The sequence below is a fragment of the Podarcis raffonei genome, chromosome 8 (genome assembly GCF_027172205.1).
Source record: "Podarcis raffonei isolate rPodRaf1 chromosome 8, rPodRaf1.pri, whole genome shotgun sequence".
Lineage (NCBI taxonomy): Eukaryota > Metazoa > Chordata > Lepidosauria > Squamata > Lacertidae > Podarcis > Podarcis raffonei.
In genome coordinates, this window is record NC_070609.1 from 69,555,767 (window position 1) to 69,578,590 (window position 22,824).

A 22,824-nucleotide genomic window follows, 5' to 3' on the forward strand; every position below is an offset into this window, starting at 1 on the left:
CAACCACAGCAAGCATGTCATATGGCATGGGATGACAGGAGTTGTAGTTCAGCAACATCTGGTTCCCCACATCTGGGTTGTAGCCCAGAGTAGGGTCACGGAAGTGAATAGACATCACTGCCATAGGATCATCAGTTTCACTGGGTGTACTCTGAACAGAACTTTATTGGATACTAAATAATAATAATAATAATATGAAGAAGAAGAAACAGTACTGAGTTGTTTTCAACGTGGCCATCGATTCCTCCCCACTTCCAAACAAAACAAGGCCCAGAAAATCGCACGGTTTATTTTAATTTTTATTCTTTTGCTTTCGAATGGCGTATACAAAAGGCATACACAGTATGCACTCAATATATTGATCCTGGCATCAGGATAAAAAAACCCAAAAAACATACACCACCCATGACACGGGTGGCAACATTCCCCATCCAAGAGGAAACACCATTATTTCAATGAAACAAAAAAACAAACAAACCACAATTGTGAACGAATCGTTCTTACTCTCAGAATGTATGACATTGAAAAATCAGAACCTCTCACTAGACTTTTTTCTTATTTAATAGAAAGGGAGAGAGTACCGTTTCTCTAAGAAACAATCAGCGAAACATCACAGCATTCTTTTTGTCCAAAACAGAAGACCTGAATTTTCTATCAACCAGACAAAAATTAATAATAATAATAATAATCCCACCAGGAAACCAGAAATCTGGTTTCTCAGAGCAGGAAGAGAGCAAAAGCCAGAAGCTTTTTACAGGCAAAGGGAGAATGATCTCCTACTGCAGGGATGGGGGACCTGTGAGCCTCCAGTTGCCAAAATGCTTAACCATTGGCTAGGCTGGCTGGGGTTTCACACCATGTAGAGGCCCTTTCAGTTCCCCATCCCTGTCCTGCTGCCACCTTTGGCAGCTTCAAGATTCTGAAAAATATTTCTACACTTCGACAACATACAATTTGCTGTTCAAGACATAACACCCTCCCACAGAGCCTTCATTATGAAGATACATGTCCCCACCCACTTCTCCAGAGTGGGTGGGTTTTGCCCATCAAAGATGGGCATTCAACAGACTACAAGAGTCCAAATCATTCCGTTTCTCCCCGAGAATAAATAATTTTAAAAGGGGGGGAAATAACATTCCCTACAAAGAAGAAGACCAGGGCTGGATGATTGCATGGAGTCCAGCCCTCCCTCTGGAAACAAAGTCCACTGGCAGCTTTTGAGCAGCCTACCAAGGTCTCCAAAGAGCATGGATGTTCTTAGAGGATGAGTGCTTCAGCCCGGACGTTGAGTGGACGGCTTCAGGCAGAGATAGCTGGTTCCTTTGGAAGTGATTCACGAGCTTAGCCTGAGTTTCTGCGTGGACTTTGTGGTGAGACATGAACTGGAAGGCTTCCTGTATGCATCTGGAATACCCTTCGGTGAAGTCCACTTGTGTGTCTTTATGAACAGGCCCCAACGCTAGGGAAGGAAAAGGGAGAAGAAGAGAGAGATTTAATATTCATGCGCTGGCTTGGGGGAACACTTTTAAATCACATTCTCTAATGCCACTCCCTCTGGTGTCAAACTCAGGTGGTGAGTGTTGATGGGACTGCAGCCCAAATGGGGCCAGTTGGGAAGGGAGAGTTTGGATGCTTGGGGAAACCCCAAGATTTGCAGAAGTGCAAACGAATCTTCACCAAAAGAATAACTGGGGGTGGGGGAGGCAGACTCATGATGACTGAATATGCTCATTTAGCCAGAGAACTTTAAATATTGGCTGGGGGGAAATGGGAAATGGAAGGGGACATGTGAAATGGCCTTTACTGGAAGAGGGCATTTGAGGGGAAGGCTATATAGCTCAGTGGTAGAGCATCTGCTTTGCATGCAGAAGGTGGCAGGTTCATTCACCAGGCAGTGTAAGTTAGATGAGCCAATGGCTTAGCTCAGTAGAAGGCAGCTCCCTATGCTCATAAATGACGTTGCTCCAACAAGTGCAAGGCAAGGATATACTGCAACATTTTGTTGCCACGCACCCCACTTGTCTAAGTCTCTTTCAACAGGCCCTATCGGTCTACTCACTTTTGGTTTGCTGGCTCTGCTGCCTCAAGTAGTCCACGGTCATCTCGAGGATGTCGGCTTTCTCCAGCTTGGAGTTGGGCTGGTGCCTCTGAAACTCCTTCTCCAGCAGAAGCTTCAACTGCTCAATGCTGCTGTTGATTCGGTCGCGGCGCATTTTCTCCACCACCGGCTTTCTAAGCTGCAAAGGAGGAGAGGGGAAAAACACACAGATACACTTAGCGGAGACGTTCAAACGGAACCACATTCTTACTCCACACTTGCTAGATTCCCCAGCAGGTGGCATGCAAAAAAATAAAATAAATCCATTTTGCCATTTACAAACAGCAGCTTATTCTCCCTATCAACTCTGAAAGCAATAGTTTGCGACTAGGAGCTTACTTTTAGGAGATTTTAAATTTGTTAGCAGGTTGCTTTAAATTGTGTTTTAGAAGTAATAACTGAATTGCTTTGGTATTGGCATGCACTTTGGAGGAAGCTTCGGGATATCAATTTGACGTTAAATAAAAACGATCTTTGCAGGGGAAGAACACGTTGAGTTTCAACTCAACTCAGGGCTAGCCTTACTCAGAGCCATAGCTGTCAACTTTTCCCTTTTCTTGCGAGGAATCCTATTCGGAATAAGGGAATTTCCCTTTTAAAAAGGGAAGAGCTGACAGCTATGCTCAGAGCAGACTCATCAAAGCTAATAACTATTGCTAGCTTCATTAATTTCAGTGGGTCTATGAGTTACCCCCAAAGAATCAGACAGGTTTTAGTTTAAGTGCTGAGAATTCTCCATGAGAGACAGTTACTGTCCTTTTTCCAGAACTACAATTCCCAGTGTTCTCTGGGGCGAATGACTGTTAAACCCCACTTTTATCCTTAAAGCAGATGTACCCCACTAGAGCACCCCCACACGCATCAATCTACTTACTTTATTTTTCTCTTTCGGGGTGAGCAGGCCATTTTGATCCATGAAGACAAGACTGGAAGGTGCCATCCTTTTTTCTCTCTCTGTCTTTGCCAAGCGACGGAGGCAGATGTTGCTTAGGAGGAGATCCTTGGGCGAATACGCTGTGAGAGGTGGCTTGCTCCTGCCTTCTATTTATACCAGCCAGGCTCCCTGAGATGCTGTGGGTCTGTGCTTCCCTCGAGTTTCCCACACTCGGGAGCCAATCAGAAGGAGCCGGCGGAGACAATAGAGGAAGCAGAACGCCTTGCATGCTCCGTTGGCAGTGAATAGCCTCAGGATAATGACCTTTTCCCAGATGAGCAGGTGGAGAGTCTGCGCTACGTGAAAGATTGGGATCAGGGATTACACACACGGGGAGCTGGGAACAGGCTGCCCCTCCACTCGCAAAGGCCACGGGACAGATTAATCACATTCCAGACCGTCACAAGGTGCATCTCGCAGCCATTAGTGGGCACGGGGCTGCTGTTGGTGCATGTATGGCAAGCGATGGCAGGAGAGAGCCTTCGCTTGCCTAAAGAGGGGGAAAAACACACACACACGTCCAAACGAGTGCCGTGCATTGGCAAATCTGCCCATCTCAGTTTCTCACTGCTCCAGGCTTGTTCATTCTTCCACATTTTCAGTGTCAGATTATTACAGTGCTACCTCAGGTTACATACGCTTCAGGTTACATACGCTTCAGGTTACAGACTCCGCTAACCCAGAAATAGTGCTTCAGGTTAAGAACTTTGCTTCAGGATAAGAACAGAAATCGGGCTCCGGTGGCGTGGCAGCAGCAGGAGGCCCCATTAGCTAAAGTGGTGCTTCAGGTTAAGAACATTTTCAGGTTAAGAACGGAGCTCCAGAACGAATTAAGTACTTAACCCGAGGTACCACTGTATTACTATTACTATTTATTGAAGGGCTGCTCAGCCTCAGGTCCCAGGGCAGGTGACAACAATTGGAGCACATTGCTATGCAGTATTAACAACGGTTTGAAACAACTTTGAAATGCAGAAATAAGGTGGGTGATAGGGCTCTGAAGTGTCATCTCAAGAGCGATAGCATCATAAATGGCCTCACTTGCACGTCAGTTTGCGGTTCCTCATAGGCATCTGGTTGGCAACTATGTGAACAGGACATGGGACAGGGTGGACGAGTGAGGCTATTCTTATTATGTTCTTTTCTCTCTCTTTTCATTCCTCACGAAATTTGTCAGCACTTTAGTGCAGATTTCTCCTAACAGACACATTTTTACATGCAATTTTGGCTCACGTGCAAATTTTTAAACATGCATTTTCCCTGCTGTAATGCATTTTTTTGTTTTTGTTTCTTTGCTTTTACTAATTCATATTTATATGTAACTGCGCATGCTTCCCGCCGGTAAATTTGCATTTTCAGAGAAATCATTTGGTTGGAGAACTCATCGCAAAATTCAAAGCATGTTTCGGTTTTCCCAGGAAGTAGAAACGAGGTGGATTCACCTTTAAATGCAAACAGAATCGAAATTCTCCATTCCCCAGTCTCACATAAGTGATAAACTGAATGTACCTGCAATCAAAATAATAATAATAATTCTGCACATAGAAAGCTAGCCCATCAGGGAGAAGATGCTATTTTCTGCATACGGTGTGTGGAAGAAAGTTTTCCAAATGGAAGGTCACATGGTCGTGAAGCTCAGTTTTTGTGCCTGACTCACAGCCTAATCTGCCTCACAGGGGTGTTGTGAGAATAAATTTAGATAGTGGGGGAGGATGGATGATGTAGGCCATTTTGAGTCCTGCAATGAGATAAAAAGGAAAAATGAATAATCATCAGGGACTTGTGAGCTGTAACTTAATGATGTCTGGGTTGTGTTAGTTAGTTAGTTAGTTAGTTAGTTAGTTAGTTAGTTATGATCGCTGGATACCAATAAATTTCATGGCTCTGGTAGGATTGAAATTACTTATCCTTATCCAAAACCAGCATGATCAAGTATTCCAAAAGGACTGGAGTAAATTTATACGATATCTGAAAGATTACTGTAAGCAACGAACATCACTAGCAGGGTTGTCTAAAGATTTGTAACGATAAATTTTCTATATAAATTTATTTATATAAACCTTTCTATATTTATTTAAATGTTGAGTTATTTTGCAGAGTGTAATTAGAATTGGAAAACGTACGAAATGCAATGATATAAAGGTTAATTTTGAAAGCCATTAGGTGGGAGGGAAGTTGATAGGCTCTAAAGAGCCAAGGAGGTAAAGTGGATAATAATGATGTGAATGTATATTATTAAATGGAAAATAAATACAAATTATATATTAACAAAAAGAAATTACTTATCCTTACCTCCAACACAAAAACACCCTGCCTGTGAGAGAACACTGAGACTGTCATTTTTTATATATAATAGCTTTTGCATATAATAATGAATAGCGGTAATAGCAGTAATATAATCAGGGCATTTAGAATGGTTTAGTAGCCTGGTATCAGAGTGACTATTTGAACATCGCAAATAACAGCCACAACATTTATCTATAGGTGTGAATTAATGCTTGCGCTGGGCTGGACTGAAAACCAAGAGAGTGAAACTTTGTTCCCATTGAAATCAATGGACTCCAATATCTTGCCCTCCTGCTGCCAGTTTCACTTAGTGGACAGAGCCTAATTGCTAGCAGTGCAATACTGTGCATGTTTACTCAGCATTAGGCCCCTTTATTTCAAGGGACAGAGGCTTACTGTGAGATTAAGCATGCAGATCTCTGCACCAGCCCTTTCCCAACCTGGTGCATTCCAGATGTTTTGGCCTACAACTCCCATCAGCCCCAGCCAGCCTGGTCAATGGCCGAAACATCTGCAAGGCACCAGGTTAGACAAGACTTCACAGATTGCTCTGAATTCAAAGGTACTTAATGCTGAACTAAGTCCTGCTGAATGTCTGAGTAGGCATGCATATAATTTTACTACGCGATCACAACGATATTTATATACCACTTAATTACAGTAGGATTTATATACGGTTTGATTGCAAGCCTATCCAGGTATTGAGAAAGCTGGTGCACGTTTTAATCTTTTTGTAATAGGCCATTATTATTATTATTATTATTATTATTATTATTATTATTATTGAATGTTTTAAATTGCTGTAGTTGATTCTCTTTATCAACAATGTCACTGTTTTGCTTTACAGTAGTACCTCGGGTTAAGAACTTAATTCGTTCCAGAGCTCCATTCTTAACCTGAAACTGTTCATAACCTGAAGCACCACTTTAGCTAATGGGGTCTCCCGCTGCTGCCACGCCGCCGGAGCACAATTTCTGTTCTCATCCTGAAACAAAGTTCTTAACCCAAGGTACTATTTTTGGGTTAGTGGAGTCTGTAAGCTGAAGCGTCTGTAACCTGAAGCATATGTAACCCGAGGTACCACTGTATGTACATATTTTGTAAACCGCTTTGAGGTTTTCCCCAGTAATGCAGTGTATAAATTTTAGGAACCAACTAAACAAGGCAAAACCTCAAAGCGGTTTACAGAACAATTCCCCCCCCCCAACACTGCAAGTTCTTGTATGTTATTTTCAGTAACATTCGCACACTTCTGTATACGATTGTTTGGACATATTACCTGACATGGCAAAATTTAGAGAAGCGTGAATTCTGAAGAACCACTGACGCTTGGTTCAGATCTCGTTCGGGAAGGTGCAGATTGAGTAGGTTCGCCTTTAAATGCAAATGGGATGGAATTTCTCGCACTAAGCACATGTGCACAAGCTTTTCCCTCCTCCCTCGAGATCAGGTAAGGGGGGAAGGTGACCTGTCTCTCTAGCACACACTTCTTCTCCCTCCTTCTTCTCACCCCCCCCCGCCCTACACACACCCAATTGTTCCAGCCTTGAAAAGCCTTGCCACCTTTTGTTTGGAATGGCAGCTGTTGAGCTCAAAACCTTTTATGTCAAGTGGTGGGAAAGTTTATATGACCTCATCTCCCATGTACTCCTCCAAAACCACACCGATAATCTCTCAGCACATGTGCTCTGTTTTGGAAGGGTATAATTTTTTTGGGGGGGAGGGGTGCGTTTGTTAGTTTAGAGGACACTTCAATCTACATATTCTTTGATCTCCCCTGCCCCAAGTGCCAGGTTTACATTGTAAAAATATAAAAGGGAAAAACCATCCTTTTCATTTAGGGTGGAGTGTGAGTAAAAAAAAAAAAAAAGATTGTTTATTTGCTTGTTTGTTTGTTTGTTTGTTTGCATACCTTTCCTCCAAGGAGCTCGAGGTGGTGTGTACCGTCCCGTCCCCCGTCCCCCAATTATTCTCACAGCAACCCTGCAAGGGGGTGTTATTGGGTTGTTGTTGTTTTGTTTTTGATTATATATTTTGTGGTTTTGTATTTTGGTTTTGTTCTGTGAACCGCCCTGAGACCTCAGGATATGGGGCGGTATAATAATAATAATAATAATAATAATAATAATAAGAAGAAGAAGAAGAAGAAGAAGAAGAAGAAGAAGAAGGTAAGCTGAGAATGACTGACTCGCCCAACATCACCCTAAGAGCTTCATGAATGAGTGGGGATTTGAACCCAGGCCTCCTGGGTCCTAGTCAGGCACTCTAACCTCTACTACACACTGGCTCTGATGATGATAAGTGGAAGAAAAGGAGGAGGGAAGTGTGGCTGTTGCTTATTTGTACAACTGCCTTTAAGGTAGGCCGGTATTATTAACCTGTTGTTCCAGCTGGGAGGCCAGAGATGGACGTCAAACTAGGAGCCATCACTGCTGTTGGTTATAGAGCAGCCTCAGTGAGTGCAGCACTTGACTCACTGCCAGGCCCAGCCCACCCACGAGGCAAGGTGAGGCAACCACCTCAGGCAGGCAGGATCCACAGAGACAGTAGATCCAGCCTACAAGGAATGCATCGCCTGCTGCCGCTGGCATGGTGGCATCCTGGCCTTCACTCACTCCTTCCATGGCAGGGCGGGGACGCCATCTTGTACTTCACCTCAGGTGCTCACTGCCCTGAGGAGCTCACAATCAAATCCAGAGGGGCAACAAGAGGAATACGGAGAGAAGTGTAACCAGTAAGCATAGACGTTCATTTCAGTTATCCATACTTAACGTTTAAAACTAGGGATATGTTGAGGCTAGTTTGTGGTTTCTGTCACTTTCGTTTTTTCTCCATGTTCATCCGGTATTTTTTGAAAATAAGCCACACTAAATTTTGTGCTTTTAAATGCATCTTTTAAAATTTGTCTTCATTCAGTGTGTATAGGGGTAATAGAGGCCCTGGGTGGTAGTTTGGTGACCACCCCTCGTACATAGGACAGCCTGACTAGATAGTGACTGGAATGTAGTAATTCTGTGGCCTGCAGTGGCTGCATTTCACTCAGTCCTACTCAGAGTAGACCCACTGAAATTAAGGAACCTTCATAAGTTTCCCACTGTGCTATGAATTTAAAGCTGTACCATGCTATTTTGAACAAGCATGGCTTCCCTCAAGGTGGGAATTGTATCATAGGATCATGGGAACTGTAGTTTAGGGTGTAGGGAGTTGTTAGGGAACCCCTCACAGAACTGCAATCCTCACAGTAGTTTAATCATCAGCAATGCGCCATGCCCAAACCAAGAAAGAGAGCCACCTTTCAAAATTCTCGCTTCTCTGAATTTTGTAGTCCAGTTCCCCGGCCCTGGAATGTGTGCCATAATGCATATAGTAGGTTCCAGCATGCAGGAAAATCTCTCTATTCATGAAAATGATAGGCAAAATCTGCATTGTATTAGGGAGAAACGGCTTGTGCAAAAAAAATGTGTACATCAAAACTGCCTACCAAATGCATATATGAGTGCTAAATTGCTGATGAATTTTCATGACTTTAAAAAACAACGTATTATGGTGTGGGAAGCTGAATTTAAGATTGGAAAAAGGAGGATCACGGAGGACAGATTTGCCCATCGTGAGCGTTGGCGAGTGGCTGCTGGCGCCTTGATTGCGATACCCTGGCGGTGGTGATAACAAGCCTTGAGAAAGCGCCGCTACAAAGTGCCCGTCCCTTCTGCAATCCCTGCCAGATGTTCCCCTCCTTTTTAAAAAGGAGATTTACCGCATAGTCAAACCTCCCCCAAACCCCCCGCAAAAAGAGAGAGAGAGAGAGAGAGAGAGTTGCTGTCTTGTTGGGAGCTACTTCCCAGATGGTCTTCTGGGACTCTGCTCTTTCCCACTGAACACAATGGCGAGTCAAGGACCATGGCTAATGTGCTTGTTGTGGACAGGCACACGTCCATGGTGGAGAGGATGAATGTCATTAAGAAAATGCGTGGGAAACGCAGGAGGTTTCGAACTTCCTCTGCCCAGAGAGGAATAAGCTCCTTAGCCAGGAGGCTAGGAAGCTTGAGAGCTAGGAAGCCAGGTTTTGAGAGAGGAATCAGCAGAGGACGCTGCTTTATACTGAGTCGAACCATTCGCCTCTCAGTTGTTTTTGCCCTCTCTGGTGGCAGCTGTCCAGGGTTCCAGGCAAGGGTTCTTCTCAGTCCTACCTGGAGCTGCGAAGGGTTCATCCTGAAGCTTTCTATGTATGTTCCAGAGCTAATCTATAGTCCTTCCCTGCCATCAGGGTGGCGAATTCCTTTTTTACCTCCTTCAAATTTATTTATTTATTTTATAACACAAATAATAAACACAAACAGAAAAGACAAACAATACCAACAAATTCTTCTCATATCCTTGTTTTTCTAAACATTGTTAAGTGGGCTTCCCCAAGTCCCACCTATCTGATTTTCATTTTACTTCATCTTTAGCAGTTTACATATATCATAATTTCTAACCTTTTTTTTTTTAAATCACACTTAAAATAACTTCACATTTTATCACTTACAAATAATACTATTTTAAAATACCCTCTCTTCTACTTCTAACCCTACAGCCTATCTCCAAAGCTATTCTAAGGTTTAAATATGAACATATTTTTTCAAACATTCCTTAAACTTCTTCCAGTCTTCTTCCACCATCTCTTCTCTCTGGTCTTGGAGTCTCGGTGGTGAATTCAAAGTCTGATCCCAGGTGACTTTAGGGAAGGCGCTTTGCTTATTCCCAGAGACCCTCTTTTTCTGTCAGCTAACCTACAAGAACAAAATGGCGTGCTCACAGCAAAGACCTTCACAAGAACATAGGAAGAGCCTTCTGGATCAGGCCAGCCAATGGCCCATCTAGTCCAGTATTCTGTTCTCACAGTAGCCAATCAGGTGCTCTTTGGTGAGCAGGATCAGAGCACACAAGCAATTTCCCTGCTTGTGATTCATGGCAATTGATATTCAGAGACCTGCCACCTCCAATAGTGAGGGTATCACAGAATTCTGGAGTTGGAAGGGGTCCTGAGGATCATCTAGTCCTGTGTTTCCCAACCTTGCGTCTCCAGCTGTTTTTGAACTACAATTCCCACCATCCCTGACCACTGGTCTTGCTAGCTAGGGATGATGGGAGTTGTAGTCCAAAAACAGCTGGAGACCCAAGTTTGGGAAACACTGATCTAGTCCAACCCCCTGCGATACAGGAAAATTTCACTCAGAGTGGGGCTCAAACCCACAACCCTGAGATTACTAGCTGAGCTAATGGCTGCTGATGGCCTTATCCTCAATCAAGTTGTCTAATCCTCTTTTAAAGCCTAATGTGATTGGGAAGAGGTAATAAAAGCCTAAAAATGTAGAGTTGGAAGGGACCCTCAGGATCATCTAGTCCAACCCCCTGCAATGTAGGAATATGCAGCTGTCCAGTACCTCGGGTTACACACGCTTCAGGTTACATACACTTCAGGTTACAGACTCCGCTAAACCAGAAATAGTGCTTCAGGTTAAGAACTTTGCTTCAGGAGGACAACAGAAATCCTGCTCTGGCGGCGTGGCAGCAGTTGGAGGCCCCATTAGCTAAAGTGGTGCTTCAGGTTAAGAACAATTTCAGGTTAAGTACGGACCTCCAGAATGAGGACCTCCAGAATGAATTAAGTACTTAACCTGAGGTGCCACTGTATCCTTTTTGAGGTGAGGTGTCCAGAACTGATACCTCGGGTTAAGAACTTAATTCTTTCTGGAGGTCCGTTCTTAACCTGAAACGGTTCTTAACCTGAGGTACCACTTTAGCTAATGGGGGCCTCCCGCTGCCTCTGCACCACCGCCGCACAATTTCTGTTCTCATCCTGAAGAAAAGTTTTTAACCTGAGGTACTACTTCCAGGTTAGCAGTGTCTGTGACCTGAAGCGTCTGTAACATGAAGTGTCTGTAAACCAAGGTACCACTGTACTATTCCAAGTGTGGTCACACCATAGATTTGTATAATGGCATTAAGATATGGGCAGATTTAGTTGTGGCTCCTTTCCTAATTATTCCCAGCGTGGAATTCGCCTTTTACACGGGCATGGGTAAATTCAACGGTAGTGCTCAGTAGAGACTGATACATTACCAATTCAGTCTGCCCTCTGCTTACTTCTCCCCCTCCCAGTCAGTGTTAGTTGCCCTTGTACGACTCAGCAGGGGACAAAACTGGAATTTGTTGGCTCTGCTTGTCATTGACTCTGGCGCCCCCTACTGTTGGTCTTCCTGCTTTCTGCCTCAGCAGTCCCCAATGAGCACCAGCCAGCACTGGTAGTGGCTAAAACCAGGGTTTTTGTGTGTGTTTTTGAGCCAGAACTCAGTTCTGGCACCTCTCAGGTAGGCGCCATTGCCATTATAAGAGAACAAGGGAGGCAAATTCCTGGATCTCTTTTTCTAGAAGAATAACACTGTCTAAAACCACTTGTGACTCCAACACCTAAAACATTATCTTCCCCAGTGTCAATCATCTTGGGCCTTACACTTGTCAGAGGAGGTCCTGTTGATGGGTGCTGGTTGCCTGGCCTTGTGTTGTTTCAGAAAGTGGAGGTTTGATATACAGTGGTACCTCGGGTTAAGTACTTAATTCGTTCCGGAGGTCCATTCTTAACCTGAAACTGTTCTTAACCTGAAGCACCACTTTAGCTAATGGGGCCTCCTGCTGCTCCCGCGCCGCCAGAGCACGATTTCTGTTCTCATCCTGAAGCAAAGTTCTTAACCCGAGGTACTATTTCTGGGTTAGCGGAGTCTGTAACCTGAAGCATATGTAACCTGAAGCATATGTAACCTGAAGTGTATGTAACCTGAAGCATATGTAACCTGAAGTGTATGTAACCTGAAGCGTATGTAACCTGAAGCGTATGTAACCCAAGGTACTACTGTATTTGACATCGAAATGTGGACTGAATTGCACTTCTGCCCCATCCCAGGCTCACGATTCTTAAAGGGAAGATGTGCTCTGAGTCATAATTGCCAGTATTTTGAAACTATTTTTGATCGCTGACTTTCTATTTCAAGAGGTACCTCCTCCGACCATGTGCATTGTGGCGGTTGCTCTTCTCTCGGCAGCAGCTGCCATGAAAACCATCGATTCTACCCAGTTCTAATTCTTATCCAAGGAGAACCACTGGAATCAATGGGCTGGGCTCGGGTAGCCCCATTAAGCCTGCCCTGGGTGGTAGGATTTCGCTGGAAACAGCCCCCATCCTGTATTTGATGTTTATAACTTATGCCCAACCAAGTCCTACTCAGAGTAGACCCACAAGACAGTAACGGGACTCAATGAACCATGCCCATTGGTTTCAATGGGCCTACTCTGAGTAGGACCAGCTTCAGAGACAAGCCACCGTATCTGATATTTGTGGCCTGTAGACCAAGCAAACAAAACTGGCGTTTAATAATAAAGATTAGCAATAATTGTCCTTGTGAAATTCCTCCTGCGGTTTTGCCTCACTGTTATTGCCTTTCCAACCCCCTCCTCTTCCCCTCCTCGGCCAGTTTAATCTGATTCCCCACTCTCCCCACCCTCCCCAAGCCTGACGGCCGCAGGCAGATGTGTAACTGGGGCCCTGGACTGTGAGTGTGGAGTGGATTTGAGTTTCCCACACTGCGTCCCTATTCAAGGCATTGAAGGCCTCCGTAAAAAGGAAGTGTGCCAAGCTACAAGCTGAATTAGAAATGCTGTTTGACTTTCCTTTGTGCCGGGGCAAAGGGAGCCTTGCTTTGGGTAGGCCATCTGCATAGCATTTACTGTGTGGGGCTGGGGCCATTGATCAAGAGCTGTCAAGCCGGGCTGAGACATTTTGGGAAATCCCTGCCTTTATCTCTGGAGGGCTTAACATCTGGCAGGGGATGGGAACAGCGGCAGAGGAGGAGGAGGAGGAAGAGAAGGAGAGCATCTGACGGTTTAACACAGGACCTTCTACAGCCCAAGGGCCACGTTGCCATCTAGGGAGCTTCTTGAGGGCCACGCACACCAGCGATTGGAGTGGGGGGAACAGGGGTGGAGACGGGCAGAGCAATGGATGCAAATTTTGCCTTTGTGCAGTAGGCTCGTTCCCGCACACGCATGGACACCCATCTCTGTCCGCCCATCTAGACATGCAAGAGGAATGATCAGAGTTGACAGCCACATTCCAGCCAGGCAGGATGCAGAGCAGGGCCAGCAAGAGGCGTGGCTTGAGAAAAGGGGTGTGGCCTGTGGAGAGTGACAAGGACCAGGTACATACCCTCCAACATTTCTCTGATGAAAATAGGGACATCCTATTTAATAATAATAATAATAATAATAATAATAATAATAATAATAATAAAACAACAACGTTATTACAGTGGTACCTCAGGCTACATATGCTTCAGGTTACAGACTCCGCTAACCCAGAAATAGTGCCTCAGGTTAAGAACTTTGCTTCAGGATGTGAACAGAAATTGTGCAGCGGCGGTGCAGTGGCAGCAGGAAGCCCCATTAGCTAAAGTGGTGCTTCAGGTTTTAGGTTAAGAACAGACCTCCAGAACGCATTAAGTTCTTAACCCGAGGTACCACTGTATTTATAACCCGCACATCTGACTGGGTTGCTTCCAATATATATAAAAACATAATGAAACAATAAACATTTTAAAAAAGCTTCCCTATACAAGGCTGCCTTCAGGTGTCTTATATATCTCCTTGGCTCAGGGGTGGCATAACTCAATACCCTCCAACATTTCTCCAATGAAAATAGGGACGTTCTAAAGAAAAGCGGGACATTTTGGGATCAGATCAGAAACTGGGGGAGAGGATCTAGACACATATAAAAAGTGCTGTGAAAATGCTTTAAAAAAACGTTTTGAAAAATATATTGAATTTGCCATAGCTCACCATTGCCATCTAGTGTCACATTTGTATTATGTTTTATTCGCAGTTGTATTAGCTGAGTCCCGGGGGCAGTTTCTGTAAATCAGGGACTGTCCCTGGAAAATAGGGACACGTGGAGGGTCTTCAGGTAGAGATGGCTACATTTGGCCCTCCATGTCTGAGGTCTTCCCCCCACCCCTGGTTTTACAGATCCTTTTATATTTTCATTTTACATATTTCATTTCATTGCAATTACATATATCGCAGCCTTCTCCCAAGGAGCTCAAGGTGATGTGTGTGGTTCTCTGCCTCCTCATTTAATCTCCACAACATTGAGAGGCAGAGACGAGCCAAGGTTTCCCAACAAGGCTGCGCGAGGTTTTGAACCTTTCTCCAGCCCTAGTACCACATGCTAAGAACTGCACCACACTGGCTCTCGCTGGTTCTCAGACTTCCAGTGTGATCAAGGAAACTGATCTCATGCTTGAATTCTTGGAAGAAGGTGAGGTTGTGGACTCTCCTTCCTTGGAGCTTTTAAAGCAGAGGTTTGATGGTTTAGCTGAGATTCCTGCAGGGCAGGGGGTTGGATTAGATGACCCTTTAGGTCCCTTCCAACTCTACAATTCTATGATCTGCTGGTTTAGCAGCTCTATTTCAGTTACAAGAAACATAAACTCCAGGCCTGAGTGCTGCCGGTTCCTGTCCAAGGGAATACAGGGGATGTGCAGATGTGTTTGAATGCACGTCCTTATTTGTAAACTCTTGACCATGTGCCGCTGTCCAAGAAAAGTGGGGTTCTCTTGAACCCCATGATGCGAAAAAACTTTCAACACCTGGCCCTCCTCCTTCACCACCATACATGCTGGGTCAGAAACCTGCTTTCAAATATAAACACACACACAGGTCTTGTGCATATAGCCCACTTAAAAACCGGGTTTTCTGGCTTCCCTCTCTTCTTCTCTCCTTACTGGAAGCTGCCATCTGCCTTTCGTGGGAATCACCCTGCCTTACTGCTCGCTGAGCATGTCCACGAATTCTTTGACATCCTTCCAAGACCCACCTGTCCAGCTACGCCGAAACCATCACTTCCCCCCATGATAGTTTCCCAAGACACACGTCCTTTGTTCTGCCTGCTGCATTGACTGACAGCCACACAGCCTGAGAAAGTGGAGGTAAAGAGGACATCTCTCTCTCTCTCTCTCTCTCTCTCTCACACACACACACACACACACACACACACACAGGGAGGGAGGGATGCCAGCAAGTCGAAGGATGCCAGAGAGTAGCATGATGGGGAAAATCAGACAAACCAGACTTAATTATTTTTTAAAATACTTCTTATTAAATTTTACAGTTTTATCAGTCACAATTGGCATTATTTCAAATACAAAATACAATATCATTCCACAACCCCCTGGGACTTCCCTCAACTTCCTTTTCTGGTTCTTAAGTCTAGACAAATCAGATTTAGATTATTAATACACACATACACAGATATCATTCTTCCCAACTGCAAAATTAGGAGGTGAGTGACACCAGGATTTGCAGCCAGATGGGGTTAAGCAATGCTTCTGAATGTCAGTTGCTGGAAAGGTCTTTTAAAAAGGTAAAGGACCCCTGGACAGTCAAGTCCAGTCAAAGGCGACTATGGGGTTGCGGCACTCATCTCACTTTCAGGTCATGGGAGCCGTCGTTTGTCCACAGACAGCTTTCCGGGTCATGTGGCTAGCATGGCTAAACCACTTCGTGGTACCTATTTATCTACTTGCACTGGCATGCTCTCAAACTGCTAGGTTGGCAGGAGCTGAAGCAGAGCAACAGGAGCTCACCCCATCACGGGGATTCGAACCACTGATCTGATCAGCAAGCCCAAGAGGCCCAGTGGTTTAGACCACAGCGCCACCCACATCCCCCTTACGTAGTTGCTGGAAACCACAGGATGAGAGAGGGCTCTTGTGCTCAGATCCTGCTTGCAGGTTTCCCAGAGGCACCTGGCTGGCCAGTGTGAGAACAGGATGCTGGACTAGACAGGCCATTGGCCATTCTAATCATCTTAATTCATCCCCTGCACTATCCCATAGATTTCTAGCAGGAACTAAAGGAATAATGAAGGTGGGAAAGTTGCAGGCAGTTCCCATTGGTCAGCTAACACCAATATATCCATGTTGTCGATGATCTTAGAATCATAGAATCATAGCGTTGGAAGAGACCCTAAGGATCATCTGGTCCGAACTCCTGCAATGCAGGAATATGCTTCTGTCCCCTATGGGGATCGAACCTGCAACCTTGGCATCATCAGCACCACGCTCTAACCCACTGGAAGAAAAAGTAGGAGGAAAGTATTCTCCTATCTCCAAATGCAAACTGACCTTGTGCTTCAGAAGTCTTGCGGTTGCAGAAACATCCCATGTGACTTTGCCTTGTTTGGGAATTAGTAACAACTTTGCTATGGGACGCGGGTGGTGCTGTGGGTTAAACCATGGAGCCTAGCACTTGCCGATCAGAAAGTCAGCAGTTCGAATCCCTACGATGGGATGAGCTCCTGTTGCTTGGTCCCTGCTCCTTCCAACCTAGCAGTTCGAAAGCACGTCAAAGTGCAAGTAGATAAATAGGTACCACTCCGGTGGGAAGGTAAACGGCATTTCCATGCACTGCTCTGGTTAGCCAGAAGCGGCTTAGTCATGCTGGCCACATGACCCGGAAGCTGTATGCCGGCTCCCTCGGCCAATAAAGCGAGATGAGCGTCGCAACCCCAGAGTTGGCCACAACTGGACCTAATGGTCAGGGGTCCCTTTACCTTTACCTTTACCTTTACCAACTTTGCTAAATCTGAATGGTGTATAGCTCAGAGCTCTGGTTCTGCAAGCATGAAGAACATGTGAATGTAAGAAGAGGCTGCTGAATCAAGCCAATGACCCATCTAGTCCAGCATCCTGCTCTCACAGTGGCCAATCAGATGCCTGTGGGAACATTGTAAGCAGGATCCAAGCATGAGAGCCCTCTCTGGTCCTGTGGCTCCAGCAGCAGGTATTCAGAAGCATCGCTGCCTCCAAGTGTTGAGGCAGGGCATAGCCATCATGGCTAGTAGCTCCCGGTATCCCTCTCCTCCATGAATTTGTCCAATCCTCTTTTAAGGCTGTCTAGGTTGGTGGCCCTCACTGCCTCCTGAGGGAGTTTAATAGTTGTAGGGGGCTGGGACCACAATTTTGCAACAGGGGGCATTTTATCTGCCCTTCAGGATATAGAGAGCTGTGCACCTTATATATCAGAGAGAGAGAGAGAGAGAGAGAGAGAGAGAGAGAGAGATTTAGCTTCAAAAGAAATTTCAAAGGCAGCAGAGAGAGATCCGGAAACGTAATTTATATGTGCATGTAAATGCTTTCTTTTTTGGTCGTTACTGGGAGGGGAGGGGGTGGAAGGGGCTTGCATGGATGGGGAGGGCTCCCCCTAATGTTGGCTCTCCCCCTGCTTACACCCCCAGAGCAATGTGTTCCTTTGAAACATAATTGATTCCTACCATCAGGCACCAGCCTGCTATCTCGGAGGGTCAGCTCTTTCCCACATCCAAATACATTATCCCACAGCCCCGGCCTTTTGTACAACACACTCCGGCGATTCATGTGCAAAGCAGCCGTAATCCCTGGGGCCTTTCAGAGTCAATAAACCAGGAAATAATAAATCCCTCTTGTACACCCAATAGACAGGGCTTGTGGGAATTTCTGCGAGTTAGAGGAAAGGGGGGGTGGGCAGAGACGCACGCAGGGTGGGTGGGGGAAGAATGAATGGCCCCGAGAGGTGCATTTAAACAGAAGCTTCCCACCCTCTTTTTCCTTGTTCAGGGCTTTGCTGCTAAGCCAGAAGTGTGGGAGACACACACCTTCAAAGCTTCATCGGCCCTCCGGCAAGGGCTGTGGGTTGCACCCAACGCTTGACCCTACGCTGAGCAGAATCTCCATTGAATCTCCTTCCGTGGAGGTTCTTTTAAGCAAAGGTTGGAAGGCCTTCTGTCATGGGAGCTTGAGCTGAGATGCCTGCATTGCAGGGGGTTGGACTAGATGACCATTGGGGTTCCCTTTCAATTCTATGATTCTATAAAATAGACATGGGTAACTTAGCTCCACTGATTTATATGGATTTTCCTTGCATACGGTAGAATCCAGTGTATCACACAGTAAGTGCTGAAATGGTGAATGGAGCATTAATTAGGGACGTGGTCCATTTTATAGATGATAGATAGATGATAGATAGATGATAGATAGATAGATAGATAGATAGATAGATGGGTGGATTAATAGAGAGAGATGATGGATTTGATATGGTTGTAGCCAATTAAATTCTACTCAGATCAGACCCGTTGAAATTAACAAACCTAAGTTAGCCATGCCCATTAGCAACAATAGCTCTACTCTGGTGTAGGATTCATTTCAGCTGTAACACATAGGTTTTTTGGATCACTGGGGGGCCTTGCAAGGCAGCCAGTTCAAGCTCAAGGAAAGAAACCAAATTTGTCACTTTTGATTCTTCTCTGTTTCCTACCCTTATTGAATTCTCCACATTTCTACATTAAGATTGCATTTTTTAAAAAGTCTTCATGAAAATGTCATACGCTCATAGAAGTGTAGAGTTGGAAGGAATTCCAGGAGTCAACTAGTCCGTCCCCCTGCAATGAAGGAACCACAGCTAAAGAATCCCTGATAGGTGACCATCCAACCTTCCTCCACTGAAGGGGAGCCCACCACCTTCTGAAGGAGTCCACTGTCGAACAGTCTTACCCTCCGAAAACTCTTCCGAATTTTTGGTCAGAATCACCTTTCTTGTAATAGAAATCCACTGGTTCGGGTTCTACTCCCTGGAGCGGCAGAATACAATTCTTGCTGCTGCATCTTCCAAGGGAAAGACCTTCAAGACCTCATGGAGGAAATGAGGAACCACCACCCCTGACAAGGCCTTGCTGTCCCTTGTTGCCACCCTCCAAACGTCGCTCGGAGGCTGAACCTGGAGAAGGGCCTCCAAGGAAAACATCTAAGGGTCCTGGCAAGTTTATCCCGGGAGATACATTTAGGAGATATCTCAGGGGTCTTCCTGAGACACAAAGAGCTTGATGAGTCAAGATATAAGAAGAGTCTTCTGGAGAAGACGCATCTAGACCAGCTTCCTGTTCTCACAGTGGCCAACCAGATGCCCTGCACCAGCCCTCAAACCCCCCACAACCACCACCATGAGGTCGGCTAAGGCAGCCATCTCAGGCAGAGGAACACCAAGAGTTAGCACCCCTGTGGGGATCCCACCCACCCCACTGCCTCCACCAGCTTCCACCAGTGGGGGAGGAGGAGGAGGAGGAGTTTGGATTTGATATCCTGCTTTATCACTACCTGAAGCAGTCTCAAAGCAGCTAACATTCTCCTTTCCCTTCCTCCCCCACAACAAACACTCTGTGAGGTGAGTGGGGCTGAGAGACTTCAAAGAAGTGTGAGTAGCCCAAGGTCACCCAGCAGCTGCATGTGGAGGAGCGGAGACGCGAACCCGGTTCCCCAGATTATGAGTCTACCACTCTTAACCACTACACCACACCGGCCCTCCAGCAACTGGTATTCAGAAGCATAAAGGGAAAGGGATCCCTGGCCATTAGGTCCAGTCATGACTGACTCTGGGGTTGCGGCACTCATCTCGCTTTATTGGCCGAGGGAGCTGGCGTACAGCTTCCGGGTCATGTGGCCAGCATGACTAAGCCGCTTCTGGCGAACCAGAGCAGTGCACGGAAACGCCGTTTACTTTCCCACCGGAGTGGTACTTATTTATCTACTTGCGCTTTGATGCGTTTTGGCATGTCCTAGGCTCAGTGGTTTAACCCACCGCGCCACCCACATCCCTATTCAGAAGCATAGCTGCGTTCAACTGTGGTGGCAGAGCACAGCCATCATGGCTTGTCTCCATCTTTTCCATGGATTTGTCGAATCCTCTTTTCCGGCCATCCGATGTCGGCCGTCGCCAGCTCCTGCAGAAGCGAGTTCCGCAGTTGAACTTAATGCGCTTCGGTTTTGCAAATGCCTGCCATCGCGTGCCTCCCCTCCTTTAACTCCCCAGATCCCTCCTTGACAAATGAGAACCCTTGAGAAAAACTTATCCGAGTCCCTTGCCTTCCACCACCTCGCCCCCCACCCCACCCCCAGCCCTGGCTGAAAGAACCACGTGAGTTCATGGCACATTCATGCCCCACAAAGGAGTTATTAGCACCAGGCTGTGTGGGTTTGAGTTCCGCTGAGTTTCCCACACTTTCCACCTCCTCGCTCAGACAATAGACGTGTGCCTCGCCACTACGGGTGACATTAGTGATGGTGCTTGGGCCTGAATGCATTAGAGGAGGAGGAGGGGGGACACCCAACTCCCAAAAGACCATCTGGTTAGTAGTTACAATCCGGCAATGAGGGTCAGGGGCTGTCACTTCCAAGGTGGGAGGGAAACACTCTTTGACACCGCCGCTGCCGCTTTAACCAGCTTTGTGAATGAGCTAGCTGTCAATCTTCGCCTTCCCTCTCAGAAAAGGGTCGGAGCCTGCTCAGCACAGTTTGGCAGCGGCAGCCAATGTGGCCTGGTAGACTAGGCCCGGGAAAAGACCCGAGTTCAAATTCCTTCTCAGCCATCAGGCTCCGTAAGGAAGCTCAGGCAAGTCGCCAGCTTTTTAGGCCTAACCTGCCTACTTCACAGGGTTGTTGTGAACACAAAATGAGACAGGCATTGGGTGTGCAGCCCCTTTGGATGAAGAGCAGGTTACAGTGGTACCTTGGTTCTCAAACGCCTTGGTACTCAAACAACTTGGAAACCAAACACTGCAAACCCGGAAGTAAGTGTTCCGGTTTGCGAACATTTTTCGGAAGCCGGACGTCCTCCATTTTGAGTGTTATGCTTCCAATTTGAGCGCCACACTTACTCTGAGGTCTGTCTCCTTTTGCTATTTCTTTTGCGCTTTTGTGCCTTGTGTGTGTGTGTGTCTGTGTGGAACCCAGTTCAGCTACTGATTGATTGATTGATTGATTGATTGTGTGACTGCAGTACATTGTTTATTGCTTTCATTTTATGGATCAATGGTCTCATTAGATAGCAAAATTCATGTTAAATTGCTGTTTTAGGGGTTGTTTTTAAAAGTCTGGAACGGATTAATCCATTTTGCACTACTTTCTATGGGAAAGCATGCCTTGGTTTTGGAACGCTTTGGTTTTGGAACAGACCTGGAACGGATTAAGTTTGAGAACCAAGGTACCACTGTATAAATGTGTGGGTGGGTGTAGCCTTGTTTTTGCATGATTGCGTTATATGATAGTATGATTATATTATTGTAAGAATTCAGGCAGGCAGGCAGATGGATAGATGACACACACAACGCTCAGAATAAAATTAGATAAAGCTGTTGCAAACTCCCATCTCCCACCCATTCAGAAGCCACTCTGTAAATTTCTGGGTAGGGTTGTCAAATTTGGAGTTTGGGGAGGGGTGAACCTTACCCATCCAGTGCTTCTCCCTTACATTCCCTCCCTTCATGAAATAACATCCTTCCAGAAGATTTATAGGTATTGGGGGGGAGATGGGAGTAACTGCTAGTCCACACCACCACGGATCAGGCCCCTGCAAACCCAGGCGGAATGCCCAATGTAAAGAAAAGAAGGCATAGGTTCATTTATTTATTTCATAACATTTCTATGCAGCTTGATTGTTTTTAAAAATAAGTCAAAATGGTTTTGTGTGTGTGTGTTCCCTTCTGGGCCACATTCCGGGGGCCACTTCCCAGGGGTGGGCAGGGCCAGAGGCAAAAGTACTAGGTTGAGCGATGGATGTAAGTTTTACCTTTGTTATGGTGCAATAGTTTCTACAACCTCCATCCGGGCAAGCAAGAAAAAGCATTATTCAATGGCATATTCCAGCCAGGCAACAACACTTAAGGAGAGGGTTGAAGCATGGCTGACAAGGGTTTTGGCCTGGGGGATGTGACTAAGGAAGAGATGTAGCCCGGGGAGAGACCCAAGGGGCAGATAGCAAGACTTGGAGGGTCACGATCATAATCATAATCATAATAATTTATTATTTATACCCCGCCCATCTGGCTGAGATTCCTTGGACTGGATGGCCTTTTTTTGTTTTGTTTTGCCATAATCTGTCCCAGATCCCTGTGACAGGGTTGGCTATCCATCAAAACAACCATTTTTTAATTTTATTTATTTAAAAAACCTCTTACAATACCCATAACCCTCAGATACAGGTAGCGAATTCCCATGGTTTTTGCTCTGAAGATCTGACACACAACGTCCGAGAGAGAGAGATGGGGCAGAGAGATGGTCAATGGTAGCGAACGTCTGCTACCTGCCTCCACCTCGTATCATTTTGTTGTTATTGCATTTTCTTTTCTCTCTCTCTCTCTCTTTTTTAAAATCCCCCTTGAAAGGCTCCAAGTGGTCTTGAGATGACTCAGCTCTCAGCTTTCCCACAAAATGTAGGGGATAGAAATACAGGCCTCTACTCAACATCTGTCTTGGACAAAGAGATAAGCTCATTCAGACTCTGACAATGATTACGATGGAGCCGGCTCTTTCCCTCACTCTCTTTGCCTCTTTGACAATGACCTGTTATAAAACAGAGATCATTTTAGTCTTTCTCCCTGCTCTCTTCTTTT

At 45.7% G+C, this 22,824-nt stretch overlaps 1 protein-coding gene across 1 annotated transcript; it reads right to left on the reverse strand.

Annotated features, from left to right (window-relative positions):
- Window positions 1-282: 282 nt before the first annotated feature.
- On the reverse strand, window positions 283-3,125 carry LOC128419679 (transcription factor HES-5-like). Its single transcript, XM_053400662.1, has 3 exons — window positions 2,973-3,125; window positions 2,060-2,237; window positions 283-1,459 (listed from the first exon to the last, which is right to left on the reverse strand). Exons 1-3 carry the CDS (start codon window positions 3,036-3,038, stop codon window positions 1,227-1,229), a joined length of 477 nt encoding a protein of 158 aa, XP_053256637.1. The 5' UTR covers window positions 3,039-3,125; the 3' UTR covers window positions 283-1,226.
- Between the last annotated feature and the right edge of the window lie 19,699 nt (window positions 3,126-22,824).